General features: G+C 46.8%; 5 protein-coding genes across 5 annotated transcripts; 4 read left to right on the forward strand and 1 right to left on the reverse strand.

Moving 5' to 3' along the window:
* Window positions 1-1,154: 1,154 nt before the first annotated feature.
* On the forward strand, window positions 1,155-4,642 carry AO090012000374 (flavin-containing monooxygenase; the record flags this gene model as incomplete). The annotated part of the gene is made up of 3 exons (XM_023236457.1): window positions 1,155-2,595; window positions 3,787-3,905; window positions 4,607-4,642. The coding sequence occupies 3 exons, from the start codon at window positions 1,155-1,157 to the stop codon at window positions 4,640-4,642; spliced, it is 1,596 nt and encodes a 531-aa protein (XP_023091383.1).
* Window positions 4,643-4,886: 244 nt separating this feature from the next.
* Window positions 4,887-6,175, forward strand: AO090012000375 (zinc-dependent alcohol dehydrogenase; the record flags this gene model as incomplete). Its single annotated transcript, XM_001727351.1, has 4 exons — window positions 4,887-5,014; window positions 5,081-5,129; window positions 5,190-5,346; window positions 5,406-6,175. The coding sequence occupies 4 exons, from the start codon at window positions 4,887-4,889 to the stop codon at window positions 6,173-6,175; spliced, it is 1,104 nt and encodes a 367-aa protein (XP_001727403.1).
* Window positions 6,176-6,451: 276 nt separating this feature from the next.
* AO090012000376 (putative MFS transporter) lies at window positions 6,452-8,037 on the reverse strand (the record flags this gene model as incomplete). Its single annotated transcript, XM_001727352.3, has 3 exons — window positions 6,452-7,680; window positions 7,727-7,775; window positions 7,831-8,037. The coding sequence occupies 3 exons, from the start codon at window positions 8,035-8,037 to the stop codon at window positions 6,452-6,454; spliced, it is 1,485 nt and encodes a 494-aa protein (XP_001727404.1).
* Window positions 8,038-9,459: 1,422 nt separating this feature from the next.
* AO090012000378 (glutathione S-transferase family protein) lies at window positions 9,460-10,214 on the forward strand (the record flags this gene model as incomplete). Its single annotated transcript, XM_023236458.1, has 2 exons — window positions 9,460-9,664; window positions 9,724-10,214. The coding sequence occupies 2 exons, from the start codon at window positions 9,460-9,462 to the stop codon at window positions 10,212-10,214; spliced, it is 696 nt and encodes a 231-aa protein (XP_023091384.1).
* A 4,926-nt stretch (window positions 10,215-15,140) lies between these two features.
* AO090012000379 (uncharacterized protein) lies at window positions 15,141-15,941 on the forward strand (the record flags this gene model as incomplete). Its single annotated transcript, XM_001727354.3, has 2 exons — window positions 15,141-15,454; window positions 15,569-15,941. The coding sequence occupies 2 exons, from the start codon at window positions 15,141-15,143 to the stop codon at window positions 15,939-15,941; spliced, it is 687 nt and encodes a 228-aa protein (XP_001727406.3).
* Window positions 15,942-19,037: the final 3,096 nt, after the last annotated feature.

Raw genomic sequence — 19,037 nt, forward strand, 5'->3', positions numbered from 1 at the left:
ACTATATGGCCATACGTTACCAGAATCATGTACATTGACCTATACATATTTAATAGGAAACTACGGTGCCCAGGTTAACGGGGCTTTGAAAGCTGCCAACCAACTCACCGACGACGCCCATATTAGTGAATCTCTGTTCCATTGCGATGGCGGCAACAATGGTGATATCTCGTTCATCCAGTACTGTGGTGGTGGTTGCCGGGATGGGGGCTCCGGTAACAGTGATTATTGTTAAATCGTCTGGGGATAGCTTTAACATCGTGAGGTTATGGTAGCTTCTTGTATGCCACAGTGGGCTAAGTGGGTTATGTATGTAAATGGAAATATGTAGGTCTGTATGAAAGAACTACGGGGTACACTGGCCGTGCCTGAATTCAACATTGGTTCTATGTATAACTATATACCAGTGTTAACCCACAATATCACGTTTGATATTTTCAATTCTCATCAATATCATACTAAAGATTCTCTTATTCTTAGAAGGTTACAGATGGCTCTAATATGGACCAAAATATGTACCTACTTGGACTATATAATCTTATTACGTGAAATAAGCAAGTAAATACGACCAAGTCTCTGACCATCCGATGATCGGGCTGGCTATTTGGGCTTGGGTGGTTGTCATGGCTGTACAAACTATTCTCACTAAGGTCTCAATAATTTATAAGATATTTTAAAAACAAGGTTCCAGACTTTAATGAACCGGTTTATTTAAGAGCTGTATAAGTTACTACAGGTCTGATACATTGTGTGTCCTACCGTCCTCCTTGGCGGCGTTAGGACGTTCGGCTATATGTATTTTGTAAGTTGTTCCTCGCACCCATGCAAACTAGTGGCTTTGTGTCAGAAGAGTAAATCTATGCCCTTCGAGGTAATTCCCCTCAGGAAGCAATAAGTGGATCAACCCCATGATTTACTCCGCGTCGCACAGGTGCGACAAAGGTCATGTCGGGGCGAGTGTGCGAGTCGCACTCCCAAGCGCGGGAACGACCGGATCTCCGGACATTGGAAACCTCAATGAGCAAGAATGACACTATATAATACCGAGTAAAACCGAGTATGATTGTTGCACGGCATTATTTTGAGAATACATTTTACGACCATTCCCGTATCCCCTATTATTGTTTCTCTTCACACAGCCAAGCTACAACAACATGAACGGCACACAAGCTTCCAACGGCGTGTTACACCTCGATGCGCTGATTATTGGCTCGGGCTTCTCCGGGATATACCTCTTGCACAAGCTACGCGATGAGCTGAAACTGAAGGTCAAGATCTTTGAAGCCGAGTCGGATATTGGTGGAACGTGGAATAATAACCGCTATCCGGGGGCACGGGTGGACTGTCCGGTTCCATTTTATGCGTATTCATTGCCTGAGGTATGGCAGTCGTGGAATTGGACGGAGTTGTACCCCAATCAGAAGGAGATCAAGTCCTACTTCGACCATGTTGATCGCGTGCTGGATGTAAGGAAAGATTGTCTCTTTCACTCGAGGGTCAACGAGGGCACGTTTGATGAGGCGACTGGTCGATGGACGGTCTGGACGACGGATGGGAAGGTGGCGACGGCGAAGTATCTGCTTGTGGCTGTAGGCTTTGCATCCAAGTCATATCTGCCCGACTGGAAAGGGCTCGACTCGTTTAAGGGGACGATTTACCACTCGGCCCATTGGCCGGAAGCAGAGGAGATCAGTGTGAAAGGGAAGAAGGTGGCTGTCATCGGCACAGGCTCGACAGGCATCCAGATCTTCCAAGAGTGGGCAAGAGAAGCCGAGGAAGCGTTTCTCTTCCAAAGGACCCCGAATCTCTGTCTCCCGATGAGACAACAGGAGTTGCATGCTGGCTATCAGGTGAAAGATAAGGGGGAATATGCAGACTACTTGGCGGAGTGTGCGTTAACCTTTGGTGGATTGGAGTATCAGCAAACACCAAAGAATACATTTGATGCGTCTGAAGAGGAGAGAGAGGCGTTTTGGGAGGATCTCTACCAAATGGGTGGGTTCAGGTTCTGGCAAAATAACTATCAGGATCTCTTGACTAGCCTTGACGCCAATCGCGAGGCATACAATTTCTGGGCGCGAAAGACCCGTGCGAGAATTCAGGATCCGAAGAAGCGAGACCTGCTTGCTCCGCTAGAGCCCCCGTACCCGTTCGGAACGAAGAGGCCGTCCCTTGAACAGGACTTCTACGAGCAGTTCAACAAATCGAATGTCCATATCGTTGACACAAAAAGCCAGCCCATTGTTGGTGTGACACCTACCGGCATTGTCACCGCTGATGAAAAGGTTCACGAAGTCGATATTATTGCTGTGGCAACGGGCTTCGATGCAGTGACTGGTGGCTTACTGCGCCTGGGTCTCAAAGACGTGAACGGTGTCGGTCTCGACGAACGCTGGAAGGACGGCATGTCCACCTATCTCGGCATGGCCATTAGCGGGTTCCCAAACATGTTCCTCCCATACAGCCTCCAGGCACCCACTGCTTTCGCCAATGGACCGACTTTAATTGAACTGCAGGGGGACTGGATCACATCCCTGATCCGCAAGATGGAGATGGAAAACGTTCAAAGTGTCACGGCTACCCCTCATGCAGAGAGTGCGTGGAATGACGAGGTTAATATGATTGCCAACAAGACGCTTTTGCCATTGACTGATTCGTGGTACATGGGATCCAACATTCCGGGCAAGCCTGTTCAATCATTGAACTATCTTGGTGGTCTTCCAACCTATCGAGAGAGGTGTGCGAAAGTTCTTGATGAGGATTTCTTTGGTTTTGCGAAAGCATGATGTCTCTTTATTCCGGAGTATAATTGCCTTTTCAAGTACATGTATATATGATATCTCCTATCCAATGTTTAACTTTTACTGATATTCCGATTGGACCACCCAGTTACCAAGCAAAACATTTTAATTTACGTCTGTATTCACTTCTGTCATGTGATAACTTCGTCCATCGAAGGACCTCTGTGTATAAACTGAAACGCGCCAATATCCGTGATACGTACCACATCGCGCCTCTCAAATGACGTAAGACAGATAAAAAGCCGAAAACCTCATGTCAAGGACTAAATGGACAGTACGGGGGGTCGGTTTCAGGAGGAAGCGTGAGAAACGAAGGCGATGTCACATTCTCGGATGCCATGTCTTCCTCTAGGGAGGGAAATAAAGAGAAGAAAGACTTGCACATCTTCCATTTCGAAAGGTCTACCAAATGCCGACTGAAGGCCTCAGAGAATGAATACAGTCCATTCTCAGGGTTAATCTCATAGGCAATACTGATTGAATGGGGCCATGATAATCGGAAGCAGGAGACAAAGTACTTGAAGAATCTATCTGTAAGTATCTCGCAATTTGAAAACACGAGGCGTTCGCGGAAGCCAGGCCTAGGTTTTCCAGACCCAGTTAGTTCTTTGAACAGTAATTATGGAGTCGAAGACAGGGGTTATATATGTACCAAGCGAAGTAGTCTACAGTGGCGTTGTGCGGAAGGTGAAGCTGTGAAGGCCTTTGTGGGTAATTAGCATAAAATGTATTCAACGACGATCTGGTGAGTACCAACCTCGGTCGATACCACGGCGGAACCCCTTTAAAGTTATTTTGATACATCATTGCCTGGAAGAAGGTCAATATCCAAGTATATCACTTGTCCAGTAGCTCATACCACGAGCATCTTGAGGATAGTGCTGAGCATTGTCAGACGTGTTAGGACCCCCCCCTGTATGAAGATCCGCTCATCAATTTGGCTAATAATTTTCCACAGCGGGCATGAATACGCCCTGTCCTCTAGAAAGTGCCAGCCTTCAAGGACACCGCGGATCATGGCGTCTTCATTTAGTTTGTCATCGGAGCAAATGTCTAGGATGCTCAACCCTGACAATTGCGCTAAAAGTTCGTCGGAGAATTCAAGTATCATGCAACTGCTGCTATCCTGGAGCGATGGAGAAATGGTTGGCCAGGTGGTCGAGTGTCCGTTCCCCCAAGTCCTTAGGGTTTGTCTGAAAGGGGCGACTGGTTCTGGATCGAAAGGAGCAGCAGATGGTCGAGAGGCCAACATGGAGCATGGCTCATCCTGTAAGGACGAATGGAGATCAGATGGGGGCAGTGGGCAACTCCCGATGGATTCTTCTGGAGACATGGCCATGGACTGTAACCCTGGATCGAGTCTGTCAGAGTTAGAAGACGTTCATCTTCGGCCAAGGGAAAGGCCACAGTACCTAGTCTGAGATTGCAATAAACGATATAGTGCAGCAACTTCGCTGTGGAGATTCTTTAGGCTCTCTTTTTCTTTTTCCTGTTTTTGTCGTTTGGATACTCTGTCCTTGTAACGTTTGCGCTCTCGTTGCGCCGGGGTCAAGACACGACCGGAGCTCCACGGTTTTGTCGGGATCGACCGATCTGACGATATTCGTGTAGTCATTGGAATTAAGCTGCCTTCAACTGTTGGCTAATCGTGAGATATTTCTGACATGTACAGGATGTCGCAAAGGCACGAGTGATAGAGGGCCTGGGACGTCAGAGATCGGGGACTACAGACATTCTAACACCCCGCACTTGATCCCCATCTTTCCGAAGGTTTGTTTTGCCCCGGCTAGGACGCTTTGGGATAGCCCGAGGTACTGAAAGTCGAATTGTGGCTCTCTTAAATTTCAAAAGAGTGTGGATTGTCCGCTGGATCCGGTGGAGCCGGTGCGAATTACGTACAAACCGGGATGATTGGTTCTTGGGTAGATCGATGGATCAACGTCTGGGGTGTGCGAATCGCGCAGTTTTGAGGAAATGATCGGCAGTAATAAACCTCCCTCCCGAGGATATAGTATATATAAAATACACCTTCAGTGACATAGCACAAGGAAATCACAGCAATCTCAGCAAATTGTCACAATCATCATGTCGTCTTCAGTCGAAATTCCCAAACAGCACAAGGCGGCAGTATATGACAAGCCTGGATTTGTCTCAACGAGTGTGAAACTGGTTGAAACGCCGGAGCCGGGATTCGGCCAGGTTCTAATTAATATGTGAGTACTGCTAATGTTAGGTTGGTTGGCCGCGTGTATGAGACCACTAATCTGTAGATGAAACAGGACTCATTCCGGTGTCTGCCACTCCGATCTAGGTGTTATGACAAATTCTGTGAGTACATGCATCTTATATGATCCACCGGAATGCATCTGACACATTGTCGAACTGCAGTGGAAGCCGCTGCCGTTCCCAACTCAGGAAGGGCAGATTGGAGGCCACGAAGGTGTTGGCGTGGTCGTGAAACTTGGACCTGGATGCGATAATTCACAAGTCAAAGTAGGGGACCGTGTTGGAGTCAAATGGGTTGCCGCTGTCTGTGGAACATGCTGTGCGTTGACCCCATAATTACACCAACCTAGAAACTAAGTACTGACAGAAAACCCCAAGTGCCTTGCCTTTCCGGGTCTGACGGCCTTTGCCTGAATGGAAAGATATCAGGCTACTATACCCCTGGTACCTTTCAGCAGTACGTGCTAGGACCCATCGATTATGTGACACCAATTCCAGATGGTGTCCCGTCGGAACTAGCGGCACCTATGCTTTGCGCGGGCTTAACGGTGTATGCGGCCCTCAAACGCAGCAGGGCGCAAGCTGGTGACTTCGTCGTGATTTCAGGAGCGGGAGGTGGTCTTGGACATCTCGCCACACAGATCGGTAGTCGTGGCCTTGGGCTTCGCGTAATTGGAGTCGATCACGGCAGCAAAGCCGACTTGGTGAAAGAGAACGGTGCAGAAGCTTTCGTGGACATAACCCAGTTTCCGAAGGACGATAATGGCGCCGCGATTGCAGAGCATGTCAAATCTCTGACCAACGGTCATGGTGCCCATGCGGTCATTGTTTGCACGGCTTCCAATATTGCCTATGCGCAAGCAATTCCGATGCTCCGCTTTAATGGCTCCCTGATCTGTGTAGGCATTCCTGAGGGCGACTTGGTGCCCATTGCCACAGCCAGCCCGGGGCTTCTCGCGTTTAAGCAGATTTCAATCGAGGGGTCCGGGGTTGGAAATCGACGAGACGCCCTTGATGTTTTGGACTTTGTTGCCCGCGGTATCATCAAGCCTCATGTGCGAATGGAGAAACTGGAGAATCTGACAAGCATTTTTGAGGAGATGCACTGTGGTAAACTCAACGGACGAGTGGTTATAGACCTATCTTAAGACCTCTGAATGGATAGATGCCCTGTGGCCACAACCTTGTCCTGTTCACATCCTCTGGTAGCTGCTAGGTTTTATTTACTCACTCAGATCCAATACCGTTTGCATGAATTATCAGCACAATGCAGTCTATCAGGGTTAGCAGGTTAAGTTAAACCCCGGCTTATCCGAGTGGTCCTCCTGTTGTATAGATATGATAACTTAGAAAACAGAAAAAGCATTATTCCAAGCTCATATTGTTGACTGCCATCCATACAAACAGCAAGTTACCTCTATAAACTAGTAAGTATACTTATATCTCGGATGCCTATCCCCCAACTTATCCAACTGCTCCTCATACGGCAAATCCTCTACGCCCCTTAACAATCCCACCGGATCAGTGTTTTTCCTGCGATTCAACATCCGCAACAACCCAACCTGCGTCACCACAAGTGCCATGGCAATCACCGTCAAGGAGAGATTAAACCGGGATCCCAGCTCATAGTATGGCGCAGACTTCTGGGGGTAGATCCATGTGCTCATGATGCCCCCGCAATTCGTCGCAATAAACGCCATAGCCACGGCAGTTGCGCGTCGTACATGGCCGGCCGTGTTATTGGGCACCCAGCTAATTAGACACGGTGCGCATGCGTACACGCCAGTCAGAAGGAGTACCAGGGCAGCGTAGCGAACGCCAGTACTGCGGCCATTGATGGCCAGTGCTGCGCCGATCAAGGCAATGCCGCTGGTAATGAAGGCACCGATGCCGCGCTGATGATAGCGGTCGGAGAAGTAGGCTGTTATCATGGTCACGACGAATCCGCAGGCGTATGGTGGTACGGTCATAAGCTGGGTCTTGGTGGAGCTGTACCCGAGGGCCTGCACGATTGACGGGGAGAAGTATGCGAGGCCGAAGAGACATGCGCCGTTGCAAAAGAGGATGAGACATGCGATCCATACATGAAGGTCCTTTAGGACGGAGAAAACTTCTTTGAAAGAGACCTTGGTTTCTGTCTCGAACTTGTTGCCGTCTTGTTGCAGTCGGGCGATGCATCGTTCCGTGTGCTCAGATCGGAATGTGATCACTTTTTCTGGGCCGTTTGGTAGCACTAGGAATGAAAAGAGGCCGAAGCAAACAGTAAATAGGCCTTCTAGTAAGAAAATCCACTGCCATCCTTTCATTCCCCGCAGGCCGCTCATCTGCTGGATGGCGGCGGCTAATAGACCCGAGAAGGCACCGCTCAGGGAGGCTGCGGAGAAGAAGAGCGCGATGCGAACCTGCAGCTCGTGGCGGCGGTAGAAGTTCGACAGAAATAGCACAATACCAGGAAAAAGGCCTCCTTCGAGAAGGCCCAGAAAGAATCGGCAGGCGAGGAAGCCGGAATAGTTGTGCACTTGAGATTGAAGTGTTGTGACCATACCCCAGAGGGTGCACAGTGTGGGCAGAAGGAGACGAGGTCCTATGATCTTCAGCAGGAGATTGGATGGGAGTTCGGAAACCACGTAGGGAACATATGTCACGGTAATGGCTGAGCAGTTAGTATGGAACGGGCGAAACTATCTGGAAGTATGTACCTGTTTTATATTGTAGATCAGTCAAATTCAAGTCTTTTTCCAAGCCAGCCTTGATTTCCATGGTTAGCAGAATATTGTATGTAAAGCTGATTGAATGAACCCACCACTCGTGCATTTCCAACATTTGCACGGTCCAGCCAAGCCAGAAGATACAACATAAGCGTCATTGGCATCAGTATCAGGTCCAGTCTTAGAACTGTTTGTCGGTCGAGTTTCAGCGTTCGCTCATCCATCGGGGCCTCTTCCTCAATGACATCCTTTTTAGCCTCTGGGTCCCCGGCTGGGTCGGGGAACGATTTTGTGTCGGCCATTATGACTATGAAACTGGCTTTTGCGGAAATAATCTCTTAGAAAATTTCAATGCATGCAGTCGCCGCCCTTTATACCGTGGTCTCAACGCAAAGGATGTGCCCTTGCAGAAGACCCAGAACTGCCGAAACGCTGGCCGAAGCAGCTGTGAATACGGGATGTGGTTCCTGTCTTGTGGGGGACGACCAATGACATTTGCATAATTGATTCCAAGACCTCTAGTCAATTGAGCCAAGATGATATCCCTCAATATCTCCATTCTTTTTCCTGCTTTTAAAAATGCGGGGGCGGGGCGCTAAACGAGGTTTGCGGAGAGACGCTCGCATCCTTAACCTCGGCTGGGGGACGCAGTGTCTAGACTGTTTGTCCTTCTCTCACGATCCACAAGAGGTCGATTAGCATTTGGCTACATAATTCTTCGATTCTTCTGAGCACCCATTAGGTCTAGGATTCAACGAGATATTTTCGGCAATTTGTTTCGGCTGTGTATGAGATTGAGAGACAATCCGATCAACCTGGTCAGTCAGGTCGGGTGCAAATACACAAAATGTCGCTGTCAGGCACCAAAGTGACCTTTATTTGAGCTGAAGTGTAATTAGGGAGATGAAGCATATGGCGTGTCCATAGCTCTCGAGGAAGGAACTCGGTCGATATATCATTTAAACATAAGCTAGGGCTTAAATAGATATCTCACGTGCTAGTCAGAGCCCTTAAAACAAATATCGCCGTCTTGACCAATTTTACGACGCAATCACACTGCCACGTATATATTTCCCGTACTCCGTAATAAACAATGAATGTTCTGGGGTGTGAAGAAATCCCCGCACACGGCTTTCCTAATTCGGCCTAGCACCTGCGCTCCACGATCTGCAGGTATAAATCTATTAAATGATCCTTCTATTCTTAGTAGGTCAAGTCTTCGAGCGATGGATTACGCTTACCATTTCATGTGTCTAATTGTATAATTTATCTTGCAGCGCACTATACAATGCACACAGGCATTTATGCCTTCTGATATGTATGAAGTTGCAGTTGAAGTGAAGGAAAAGGTATACGATGATCATAGCTTCGATGACGTGCTCGACTGAATGTTAGTATTGTATCCATTGCATCAATTGCATGGAAAATTCCTAATATGACGTGACTAATCATCTAATGCTTTCTTTGTCTGTCAATTTCCATTGTCTTGATTCCTAAGTCGCAGTCTTAATGGGATTGATAATCGAATAGGAGGAGTCGGAATTAATTCCGGGCAGGGATTCTGCCGCAGCCCCGCCTTACAGGCAGTATAAATACAGTTATACAGACGGGCATCAGTTGAGAACTATATTGTCTCCAGTTTTGCAGTGCAGATCACCGTGTGCAATTGAGAATTATTAACTTTACGACTCTGCTCCTTCCCTCTCCCAAATTAAACATTCACAATGGTCCTCAAACTTTACGGATTCCCTCTTTCCACTTGTACTCGTCGAGTACGCACCGTCCTCGCAGAAAAGGGTGTCGAGGCCGAATTCCACTCAGTCGACCTGGCCAAGGGCGAACAAAAATCAGAGTCCTACCTGAATGACCTGCACCCATTCGGCAAAGTTCCCGTTCTCCAAGACACTGAGACGGGTGTTCAGATTTTCGGTTCGTAGTTCCTCACCAGGTATCTAATTCAGAACAACACGCTAAGATCAGCCCAATAGAAAGCAGAGCCATCAACCAGTACCTTTCCAGCAAGTACGCCGGGCAAGGAACCACACTCTCCCCTCCCGAGTCCGATCTGAAAGCCTGGGCTCTGTACCAACAGGCACGTATACACCCCGTCGCATACACGAACCACACTAACAGGATGCAGGCTCTCTCTATTGAACAATCCTACTTCGACCCGATCGTTTCCCAGATCGCTTTCGAGAAAGTCTTCAAAGTCCGCAAGGGTCTCGGTGAGACCGACGAGGCTCGCGTCCAGGTCCTCTTTTCGCAGCTCACGCCCGTCCTCGAGGGCTATGAGCGCGTTCTTTCCAGGCACAAGTACCTTGCGGGTGACCAGGTGACACTTGCGGATTTGGCCCATCTGCCGTATGGGGTGTTTGTGGAGCAGTTCGGTTTCGCTGATCTTCTGCCAAAGTATCCCCATGTTCAGAAGTGGTGGGAGGAGCTGAAGGCGAGGGAGAGCTGGAAGAAGGTTACTGCTTAGATTTATACCTCTGACCAAAATCTGGATTGGGGTCCCGCATTCTGACAACGGTGATGTCAATCTTCAGAACGATTTAGAAGGAAATACTAGTTAACATGATACCTTCAACGAGTTATATTAGATAAACGTCGCGGCCTATCTACAAATGATTGCAACTATGAGTCTATTCGCCAGTCGCCCTCAAGTTATACTTGACATAGGAGGGTTTTATAATAAACACTCGAAACATAAAATTGAATATAATTATCTAGGTTATATCAAACATCTTAATTATCCGCGAGAATACCTATCCATCTATCATACTCGCAAGCATTGGTCAAAGCTTCCATCTAAACGTAGCGGCCATCCTGCTGAAGGGTGTTTGTCCAATGCAGGTACGACAACTCCAACCTGGGTTGAACACTCTCATGTGGATCAACATCATCACTGGGCAAGATGATGTTGCCATCACGATATCTTCTTACTTCGCCTTACCGTACTTGTCGATCACCAACGATAGGTAGTAGCCTATCCAAGTCACCATTTACCCCATTTGCTTTCAAAACAGGGGCATTGAACGCCTTTGCTATCTCAATCGGGCTCATAGTGATTGGCCGACGAATCTTCCACCATTCATAGAACGTCGATACCACTACAACTAGACATACGCCCATAACAGCCGCGCCCGGAGCCAAGGAACCAGAATGAACCTGGAATACCGATACATCCTGCAGCTTGACAACATTTACTGTGTGGTTTTGCTGGATCACTTTTTGTCCGTGTTGAAGGAGACGTAGAGGCCGGCTGGAGTTATTCGGGACCGAGAGCGCAGTACGGAACATAAGATTTTGAAGTTCAGCGACCACGTGAAGGATTGGATCTTTTAACGTATCTTACGTATCTTGACAGCTGACAAGCTTGTCTGCCCATGTGAGATGTTCTTGTGCGAGCATACCGGATGTTTCCAGCGTCCAGGCATGATTATCTGCATTCCAACGGTCTTTGACTTCAGCAGGTCATTTGCTACTAGGTAGAGACCACCAATGGTCCTTTTGGTAGTTATGTCTCCTTGTTCGTTTGTATCGTAGATGACTGCGATGGTTTCGGGGGATCTACCCAAGTCTTCCAACGATGAGGAGAACTCAATAGCCCCATCTACAACCTTGATCGGATAAAACAGCGTAGCCCGATGGAATTCGCACCGATTCACTTGCAGCTTGACTGTTACAGTCTTTCTGGTCTTTATAAGTTGCGGTGAAATTGAAACTGGACGGTCGACGCAAAGGATCGAACATGAAATTTGTCGAAAACATGAGCCTTTGAGCGTCCCCCATTCCCACCACAGTTCCGTTGTACAGTAATTTGAAGGAACTAGTTTCCCCGTTCCCTGACTCGTCGGTATGCAGCCAAGCCCTAAATCCGCAAGTCACAATCATTCCAGTACTACTGAAATATGTAAGGAGTACGGCGGTTCTTACTTCTAATTGAATCAAGGGGTTCGCTAATCACAACAAGTACTGGAATACCCTTTCATATGCAATGATATTTTGGCTACCAGCCTGATATAATACACTTTTATTGGGACCGTTTTGTACAGTTTTTGCGAGAGCCGTCGCTCTTTTCTAGATGTTTATTATTCGACTATAAATCTGCTTTGCATTATGGTTACATAGAATCTCGAACATGTGTGCCTGTAGATTCGCTCTATCCTAGGGAGAGGGTCAGTATCATGATTAGGTTATTCCAGATAAAATATATGTTAGGGATATGGTAGTCAAGGCGCGACCTTGATGTCATTGGCATTTTGGTCGAGTGGGATTGTGAATATATATCTGGGTTTCCGCTCTACCATATATCTGGATTAAATACTCGGCCCCCACCAAAATACTAGATTTGAGACATTTTGAACTAAGGTATGTTATGATAATCTTGTTATATGCTATAATCGCGAGGCTATGCGTCACATTCGAGCTCATTGTTGGCGAGATATTCTTAATTCAATGTCCTAGTGGTATGGGGAAGCAAGCCTTTCCTTATATTGTCAATTAGTAAATAAAAAAATCAACCAAAGGCGAGATGGCCGAGCGGTCTAAGGCGGTTAGTACCACTATCATCTGTTTCTAATCAAACAAATAACTAATAATCTCTCAGCTGGAGTAAGGTTCCAGTCTCGAAAGGGGCGTGGGTTCAAATCCCACTCTCGTCAACATCTTTTTGCTTTTTCTTTCCTTTACTACTTTTCTTTACCTCTTCAGATCTTGCCTGTACTGCTTCCTTTTCTCTCATCCTTTCTATTCACCCTTTTTTGTATACCGCTCGAAATCCTTTCGTCCCTCCGCAGTTTAAGCCCGAATCCTACCCGCCTCAGCCGGCGCCATAACCTACCACTAACAATGTGCACTCATCATCCTGCCCATCGCCTGTTCATGCTTGGCCTCAACGAAGTAGCTGATAGCATAATAATGCCTTGAATTGAAGCGGCATGCCTGGCTTCATAATTAGAACCAGTATAAAAGACTAGATGGTTTCCTCCCTACCTTTCCTTTCATTTATATTAAAGTTCCTTGATAGCTCACTAGTTTATTCCGGGTGGTCTACTTACTGGAGTCAAGATGTGTACAAGTTGCACGCGATAAAGAAGATACGTATCTTATGTAGGTGAGACTAGTATTCAACGTGTGCTTGATATGCTTATAGTATCCCCCGCCGTACACCATACCAGCAATTGGCCCATGGGACAGCCTCTAAACTCCACCTACTTACGTATTTTGAACGGCTCGCCAGTCACACCTGCAACTGGAAATGATGCTAACTATAATACACAAACAAAAGGGGGGGGGGGGGGGGGGGGGGGGAAAATCACACAACAGCTGGCCGCGAATAAAGATTGGGCGGAGTGTCTTTGTATGGTTGCCCTTGGCACCTCTGCCTTAAGGCAGAGAACCTGCACCTTGGGCCTTTCAGTAGGCTGACTGTTGTGACGGGCAGGGATAAATATATTTTCGCGCAGGTTTTGTGGCTATAACATGTGGCTAAGGGTGCCGGTGTCTTGAATGACTCTAATCGCCGACTGATTACTATTAAAGAGCGGATATTAAGGGTTATACACAGCTGGCTGATAGAATTCGCAGGTCGCGCAAGCCCTATTATGCACCACTCCACATTAAGTCAGCGTCGCTGCGGCACCAACCCGATGTCAGCTGTAGTAATTAATAACTAGCCTGGTGGAGGAACTAGTGATTGCCTAGGTGAGGATGGTGAGTGTGCAGTAGGCAGAGTGAGAAGCCATGGGAAAATTAGTTCAGCTCATGCAACTGTCGCCTAACAGGCGGGAGTACTTGAAAACTCAGGCGATTGGCTATGGGGAGAGAACTGCACGTTGAGTCCTCTGGCCTTTCGTATATGGCGCTCTGCTCGCCGCCTTATTGGAAACAGTCAGATGCATGAGCTGGATGCTTTGTTTTTCCGCGCAACATACCCCGGACTATCCATAAGATAGCCAATTAACTACCTACTTAATTATTCAACTAGTATTTGCCTTCTTGAGAATCAGTTATTTCCCTCTTCTTCCCGCTCCACTGCTTTGATTAGTCGTATATAGCCTGAAACCTACCCACAATCCAAACTCTCGCTAAATCATGGCGGTGTTTCCGTTTAACTTAAAATGTTCCGCTGTCTTTCTAATGATATCATCGTTCCTGGCTGCTGTCGCCTTTGCTATTGGCTATGACATGTTTTATATCAGAGTCTAAATGGGAGACCTGTGCTGAATGCCCAACCACTCGCTTCGTTGAAATCCTCTTTACACGTATCGGACCAGCAACTTTATATTTCTCTCGGCACTTTCTTTGCCTTCCTGGCGAAAAGTTCTCTGGGGGTTTTGGTCTCGACGAGCTTTGAGCAACTTGCGTGGAAGTCTATTAAAGGCTAACAGACTCGAATCGATATCATCGACAATCTATTGTCAGTTCTCAAGAATGGCTTCACAGTTGCCAATCTACGATTATGGAGGCATTCTCCGATCAGCGTGACCCTTGCTAGAATCTGTTGGCTTCTTCCTGTAGCCTCAATCATATCGCCCGCTACGTCAAGCGTGCAATTGGCTCCCTTCAACGTGTATGCGTTGAAACACATCCCTCGTGTTGATTTTACAAGCGCGAATTTTGCAAGTTTCATTTCCAGCTTAGCCATAAATCCAAGGGGGCCGAACTTTTGGTCTACTCTCTACAACAGCCATACTGCAGAAACTCAAAGGGTGGTCAATAGTGTTGCAACACAAGGTACCATCTTGTCAATAGATCCTCCAGCTGTCAACTCATCGTGGTCAGTAGGATTTTATCGTCCTGCTATTGTCTGCGACAAAGTAAACCAGGCCCTTGCTACTCATATCACCCAAAATGTTGCGCAAGCTATAAACAGATCCAAGGTGTTGGAAGCAGATATGCTGCGTTTTAAGAGGTACGAATATCTTTCTTGGGCACCAGAGATAGATAAGTTGGTGGATTCTGTTCCTTTTATCAAAAGAATGGGAGTGATATGTTCACCCAACGGTCGAATCAGCTTGGCCCTAAGCCCAGGGACCGCGAGGATAATGTCACGGTGCCTTCGACTGCATCAAAGCCTCTAGTTGACGGTTCACCGCTATCTCTGTTTGTTGCCACCTTTCCGCGTGCCACCGAATATACCGAATTTGACGAGGCTCTGAAGAACATGGACAAAGCTGTACAAAATTCAACGATTCTTCATTGTATGCTCCACAACGCGTCATACCAGGCCAGTATTACCTTCGTCGATGGTGAGCAGACAGTTCATGTGACAGACCAAACAGTTCTCAATCCTATTGTTTACACGATCGGTGTTATCAACCACGACAATGGTAAACCAACTTCAAATACTTCATTCGTGCGCAACGCTCAAGTCATGGAGTCTTTTTCTTATTAGTCTATAATGGACGCATTTGGCGGTCTTTTATTTGGGTTGATTACTAGCAGGATTAGTTTCATAGAAAAACTCGACGTCAGCGTCACATTGTCATATACAGAAAAGCCAAACACCAATATCATATCAACGACATTGATGGAAACAGAAGAGATGAGGTTTATCGACTCCCTCACGAGCCCAGAGTCCGACAATCCATTCCCCAAGTACTGGCGGGAACAATCCGTCAGCTCGTCAAATCATTCTTCTCCTCCACTGTCGAAAGCTCTTGAAGATCTTTTCCGGAATATCACGCTGTCACTCATGAGCTCCAATATATTCCAGTATGTATTCTTGATCGGGACCCTACACTCTTCAGCGCACTAAACATCTATAATAGGCCCAACTACACCGTGAAAGCAGTGCCAGAAACGAGTGACTATTACATCTTACCACAGCATCTACATCTACAACCGACCGATTCTCTGGGCTGCCTACGGCACCGCTCGCGGCGCCACAGCGCTTAGTTCCATTGCAGGAGTCTTGGTGTATTTCTCCAATGGTGGCTCCTATGGCACTAAGTTTTCAACGGTGTTTAGGGTCACCCAGGGCGCCAAGGTATCGACAAACCTCAGCATGAAAGACTACAGCGGCTTCGACCCGCTTCCTGATCACATTGCAAAAGCAAAAATGACACTCGGCTATAACCCGGACTATCCTGTCAGGGTGTCATCCACAGCCCCACTGGACCAGCCTCATCAACATCCAACGGATTCTAGTCAACTGCTCGATACTACGACCGGGGATTCGAATAAGAGCTCTGGACCCTAGTACCCTAGACTCTACTCTTCAGTGGGTATCCGTGCATTCTAATTTGTCTATCTACTATTCCCGCGTGCTTCCATCACCCACAGTGCATAGTAATTGACTCGGCTCCTCCAATCTAGTCTACATTCTACATCTATTGCTACCAGTCTAGCACACGACGCGTCCTGTAATCATAGGAATAATATACGACCTTATAATATACTTCTTATTGCTTTGCAACCCCTGGAGACCTTTCTTCTTCTTCTACTCTAATCTTGCTGATTTCTGTATAGCACCCCCTCCCTATATCTTATGTCAACCAAAATGGCCACGGCCTCGGAATCTAACGAGAAATCGTATCCCTGGGTATCTGGCTAGAATTAGCAAAGAAAAATCTGAGCGGGATAGTGAAGGAGATATCCATCCCCACCGAGAACCTGGGAAAGAGGTTATATAAACTTGCATTGTACGTATGTGGATCCGCTGCAGGTGCGCGGAAGAAAGTTTCAGTGGTGCATATATATCAACAATACAAGAAGAGTCTTAGACTCATTCACACCGGTCACTGCAGACTGTTAATCAGACCGCAAAGTCGGCCGATGACGAGCGTTCGAGGCAGTAATAGCTGGCAGCCGAGCCGAGCTGTGGATAGTTTTGTAAGATGCAAAGACATTGGAGATGACGGTGCGCGAGGAAGGTTCAACCACGGTCAAGCGCTGTGCCGTGGTTCTAGAGTTCAGAATAGTTCACCAAAGCATGGTACCGGACACTGAGCTGAGCCGAATGAATCAAATTCTTTAAACCAATCAGTAGATCCAAGTTTCCTAGACATGGATAATGAGAGTAGTTCTAAAGTTTCTAAAGAATCCCCTGGGTAAGGGAGAGTAAATATGGATATATCTCATTCTTGACTAACTAGTAGTAGGTCTATATCCTTGTAGATGCAATACTCGATCCCGGTGTTTCCGATATATGGTCAAGTGCTAGCATTTGATTGACATACGCCGTTAGCCTAATTTCGGTACTGATACAAACATTGAATATTGATAACTAAAAAGCTACGTCTATAATGACCAAAATATCTACCACTTTACAAGATTGGTGTAGAATCAACTAGTATAAATTTTTATAATCCATGACGAATCTATGATATCTTCCGAATGCCTGTCATTATTCATAGACTTGGAGCACATTTCCTCTGCATTCGGAGTCAAACCAGCAAGAGAGTAATATACACTATCAAATCCACTGCCATTCCATTGATATAGACGTTTTGGTTCTGATTATAATCGTTTCTGTGGAACGTGCGGAGCATCAAGTGCCACAATAAGTTGTCATCGAGCTTCACGGCGCTAGGCGATTCACACGATAGCCCAGAAACCAACAGAAAGGTGTCTTCCAAAGGATACGACTTAACAGGGCCAAATTCATACCTACACTCTCCAATTTTGACCTATGCTTAAACAGACACTAACGTATTGGAAGAGGAGAAAGCAGCAGAAGGACAGGAAAGAAGAAGTCGAAAGCAGAGATAGATTTCTGCCTTGCAACCAGTTGTAATGCTAGAGCTACCACTAACAGACGGATAGTGATGACGTATTGGACCTTATATTGCTTTGATTGTGGTGAACCAGCTGAAGTGGATTGTCTAGATTTTTTTAACAATGATAGGCGAGAGTTACAACCCTAGCTTGGAGTGGAGAATTGCCGAATGCAGCGGTATGTAACCCGAGCCCCACTTCCCCAAGAACTGTCAGAATTCTTAGCATTTGTTCGGCGTCAAGCGGCAGAAGATTCCATGGTTCTGGAATATTATTCCGTTGGCAGCTGCCGGATGTAACTCCGAGCTACTACACCTAAGACAGCAGGACCCAACAATGTAGTCATACATTCAGGCAGGCCGACGTCAATATTTCGCGTACATCATGACTCAGCTCTCCTAATCTTGTTAACGAATACGCCACATATCATATAGCCTACCGGGGCGAGAAAGTGTCCGGGAAGAAAACCTTTCTTATTGGTATCGAAGTAATACTTCAAAATAGGCAACAGCATGTTATTAGGTGATGTAACTACCGAATGTCCAGAGCCAAAGCGCGACGTAAAGAGTAGTAGGTGCTTTCAGATGATGAGTTGACTCCGGGAATGGCATTTCTATGACACTAGTGCTTACGCCCCGTTGAGGACATATAAAGAGGGTGTTCTACCTCAAGCAAAGACGTGAAAGCTCATAGTTACAACTCATTCATTCGAACATTACCAATTGACTACCTCACACATTGGTTGACTACATTATGAAGAATGCTTCAGTCCTTCTATTCACATCTGTGGCTCTGGGTGCGGCCCCTAGATACTTTGAAGGATCGTGGGGCTCTCCTTATGAGGATGCACCTGTAATTAGCTGTCAGGATAGACCTGGATTACGCTGCAACCCGTCCATCGGACTCGACTGCTGTCCACTCCTTGATTGCACTGCTGAGTGCCCAGGGTGCTGGGGCTATGTAAGTGACTTATTCTGCGAAGCATATAACATACAAAGTTCTGAAATAATGACTTACATTGCGAATAGTGCCGGAAGAACTAAGTGTCGGTATTTATGGAGGCATACAACATTGCTATTGTTTTTGTACAAGCTAAATGTGCTGTTGGGTGGGCGACATATCAAACCTTCCTCAAATAGCAATGCGCTCCGTGCCATAGTGGCGATGAACTTTGTCTTCAGTCTCTTTTTTACCATGATCGGAATCATATCTTAGGTCTATCCAGCCGATGTGTGAGGTTCAAGTGATTTATTCGCAACAAGTAACCCAAAACAACACCCCCACAGATCTTCCCTGTCGAGATCCGAGCACGCGGAAACTGCCTCTCAATGGTCACCAACTGGAGTCTCAATTTGGTGTTTTCTCTGTCCGCGCCTATCGCTCTAGAATCTCTCAGGTTCGGGTTCTTCTTCTTTGCATGGAACTTAATCGCTGCCGTATGCTATATCCTTTTCTTTCCTAAGTCTAGGAATCGGACGCCGGAGCAAATGGATAAGTTGTTCGGTGACAAATGATGTGCTTGAGGCTCGCAAGAATGCCCATATCGCCGTGACCGTGGCTGTCGATGAAAAGCATTAGT

The sequence above is a fragment of the Aspergillus oryzae genome, chromosome 4 (genome assembly GCF_000184455.2).
Source record: "Aspergillus oryzae RIB40 DNA, chromosome 4".
Classification (NCBI taxonomy): Eukaryota; Fungi; Ascomycota; class Eurotiomycetes; order Eurotiales; family Aspergillaceae; genus Aspergillus; species Aspergillus oryzae.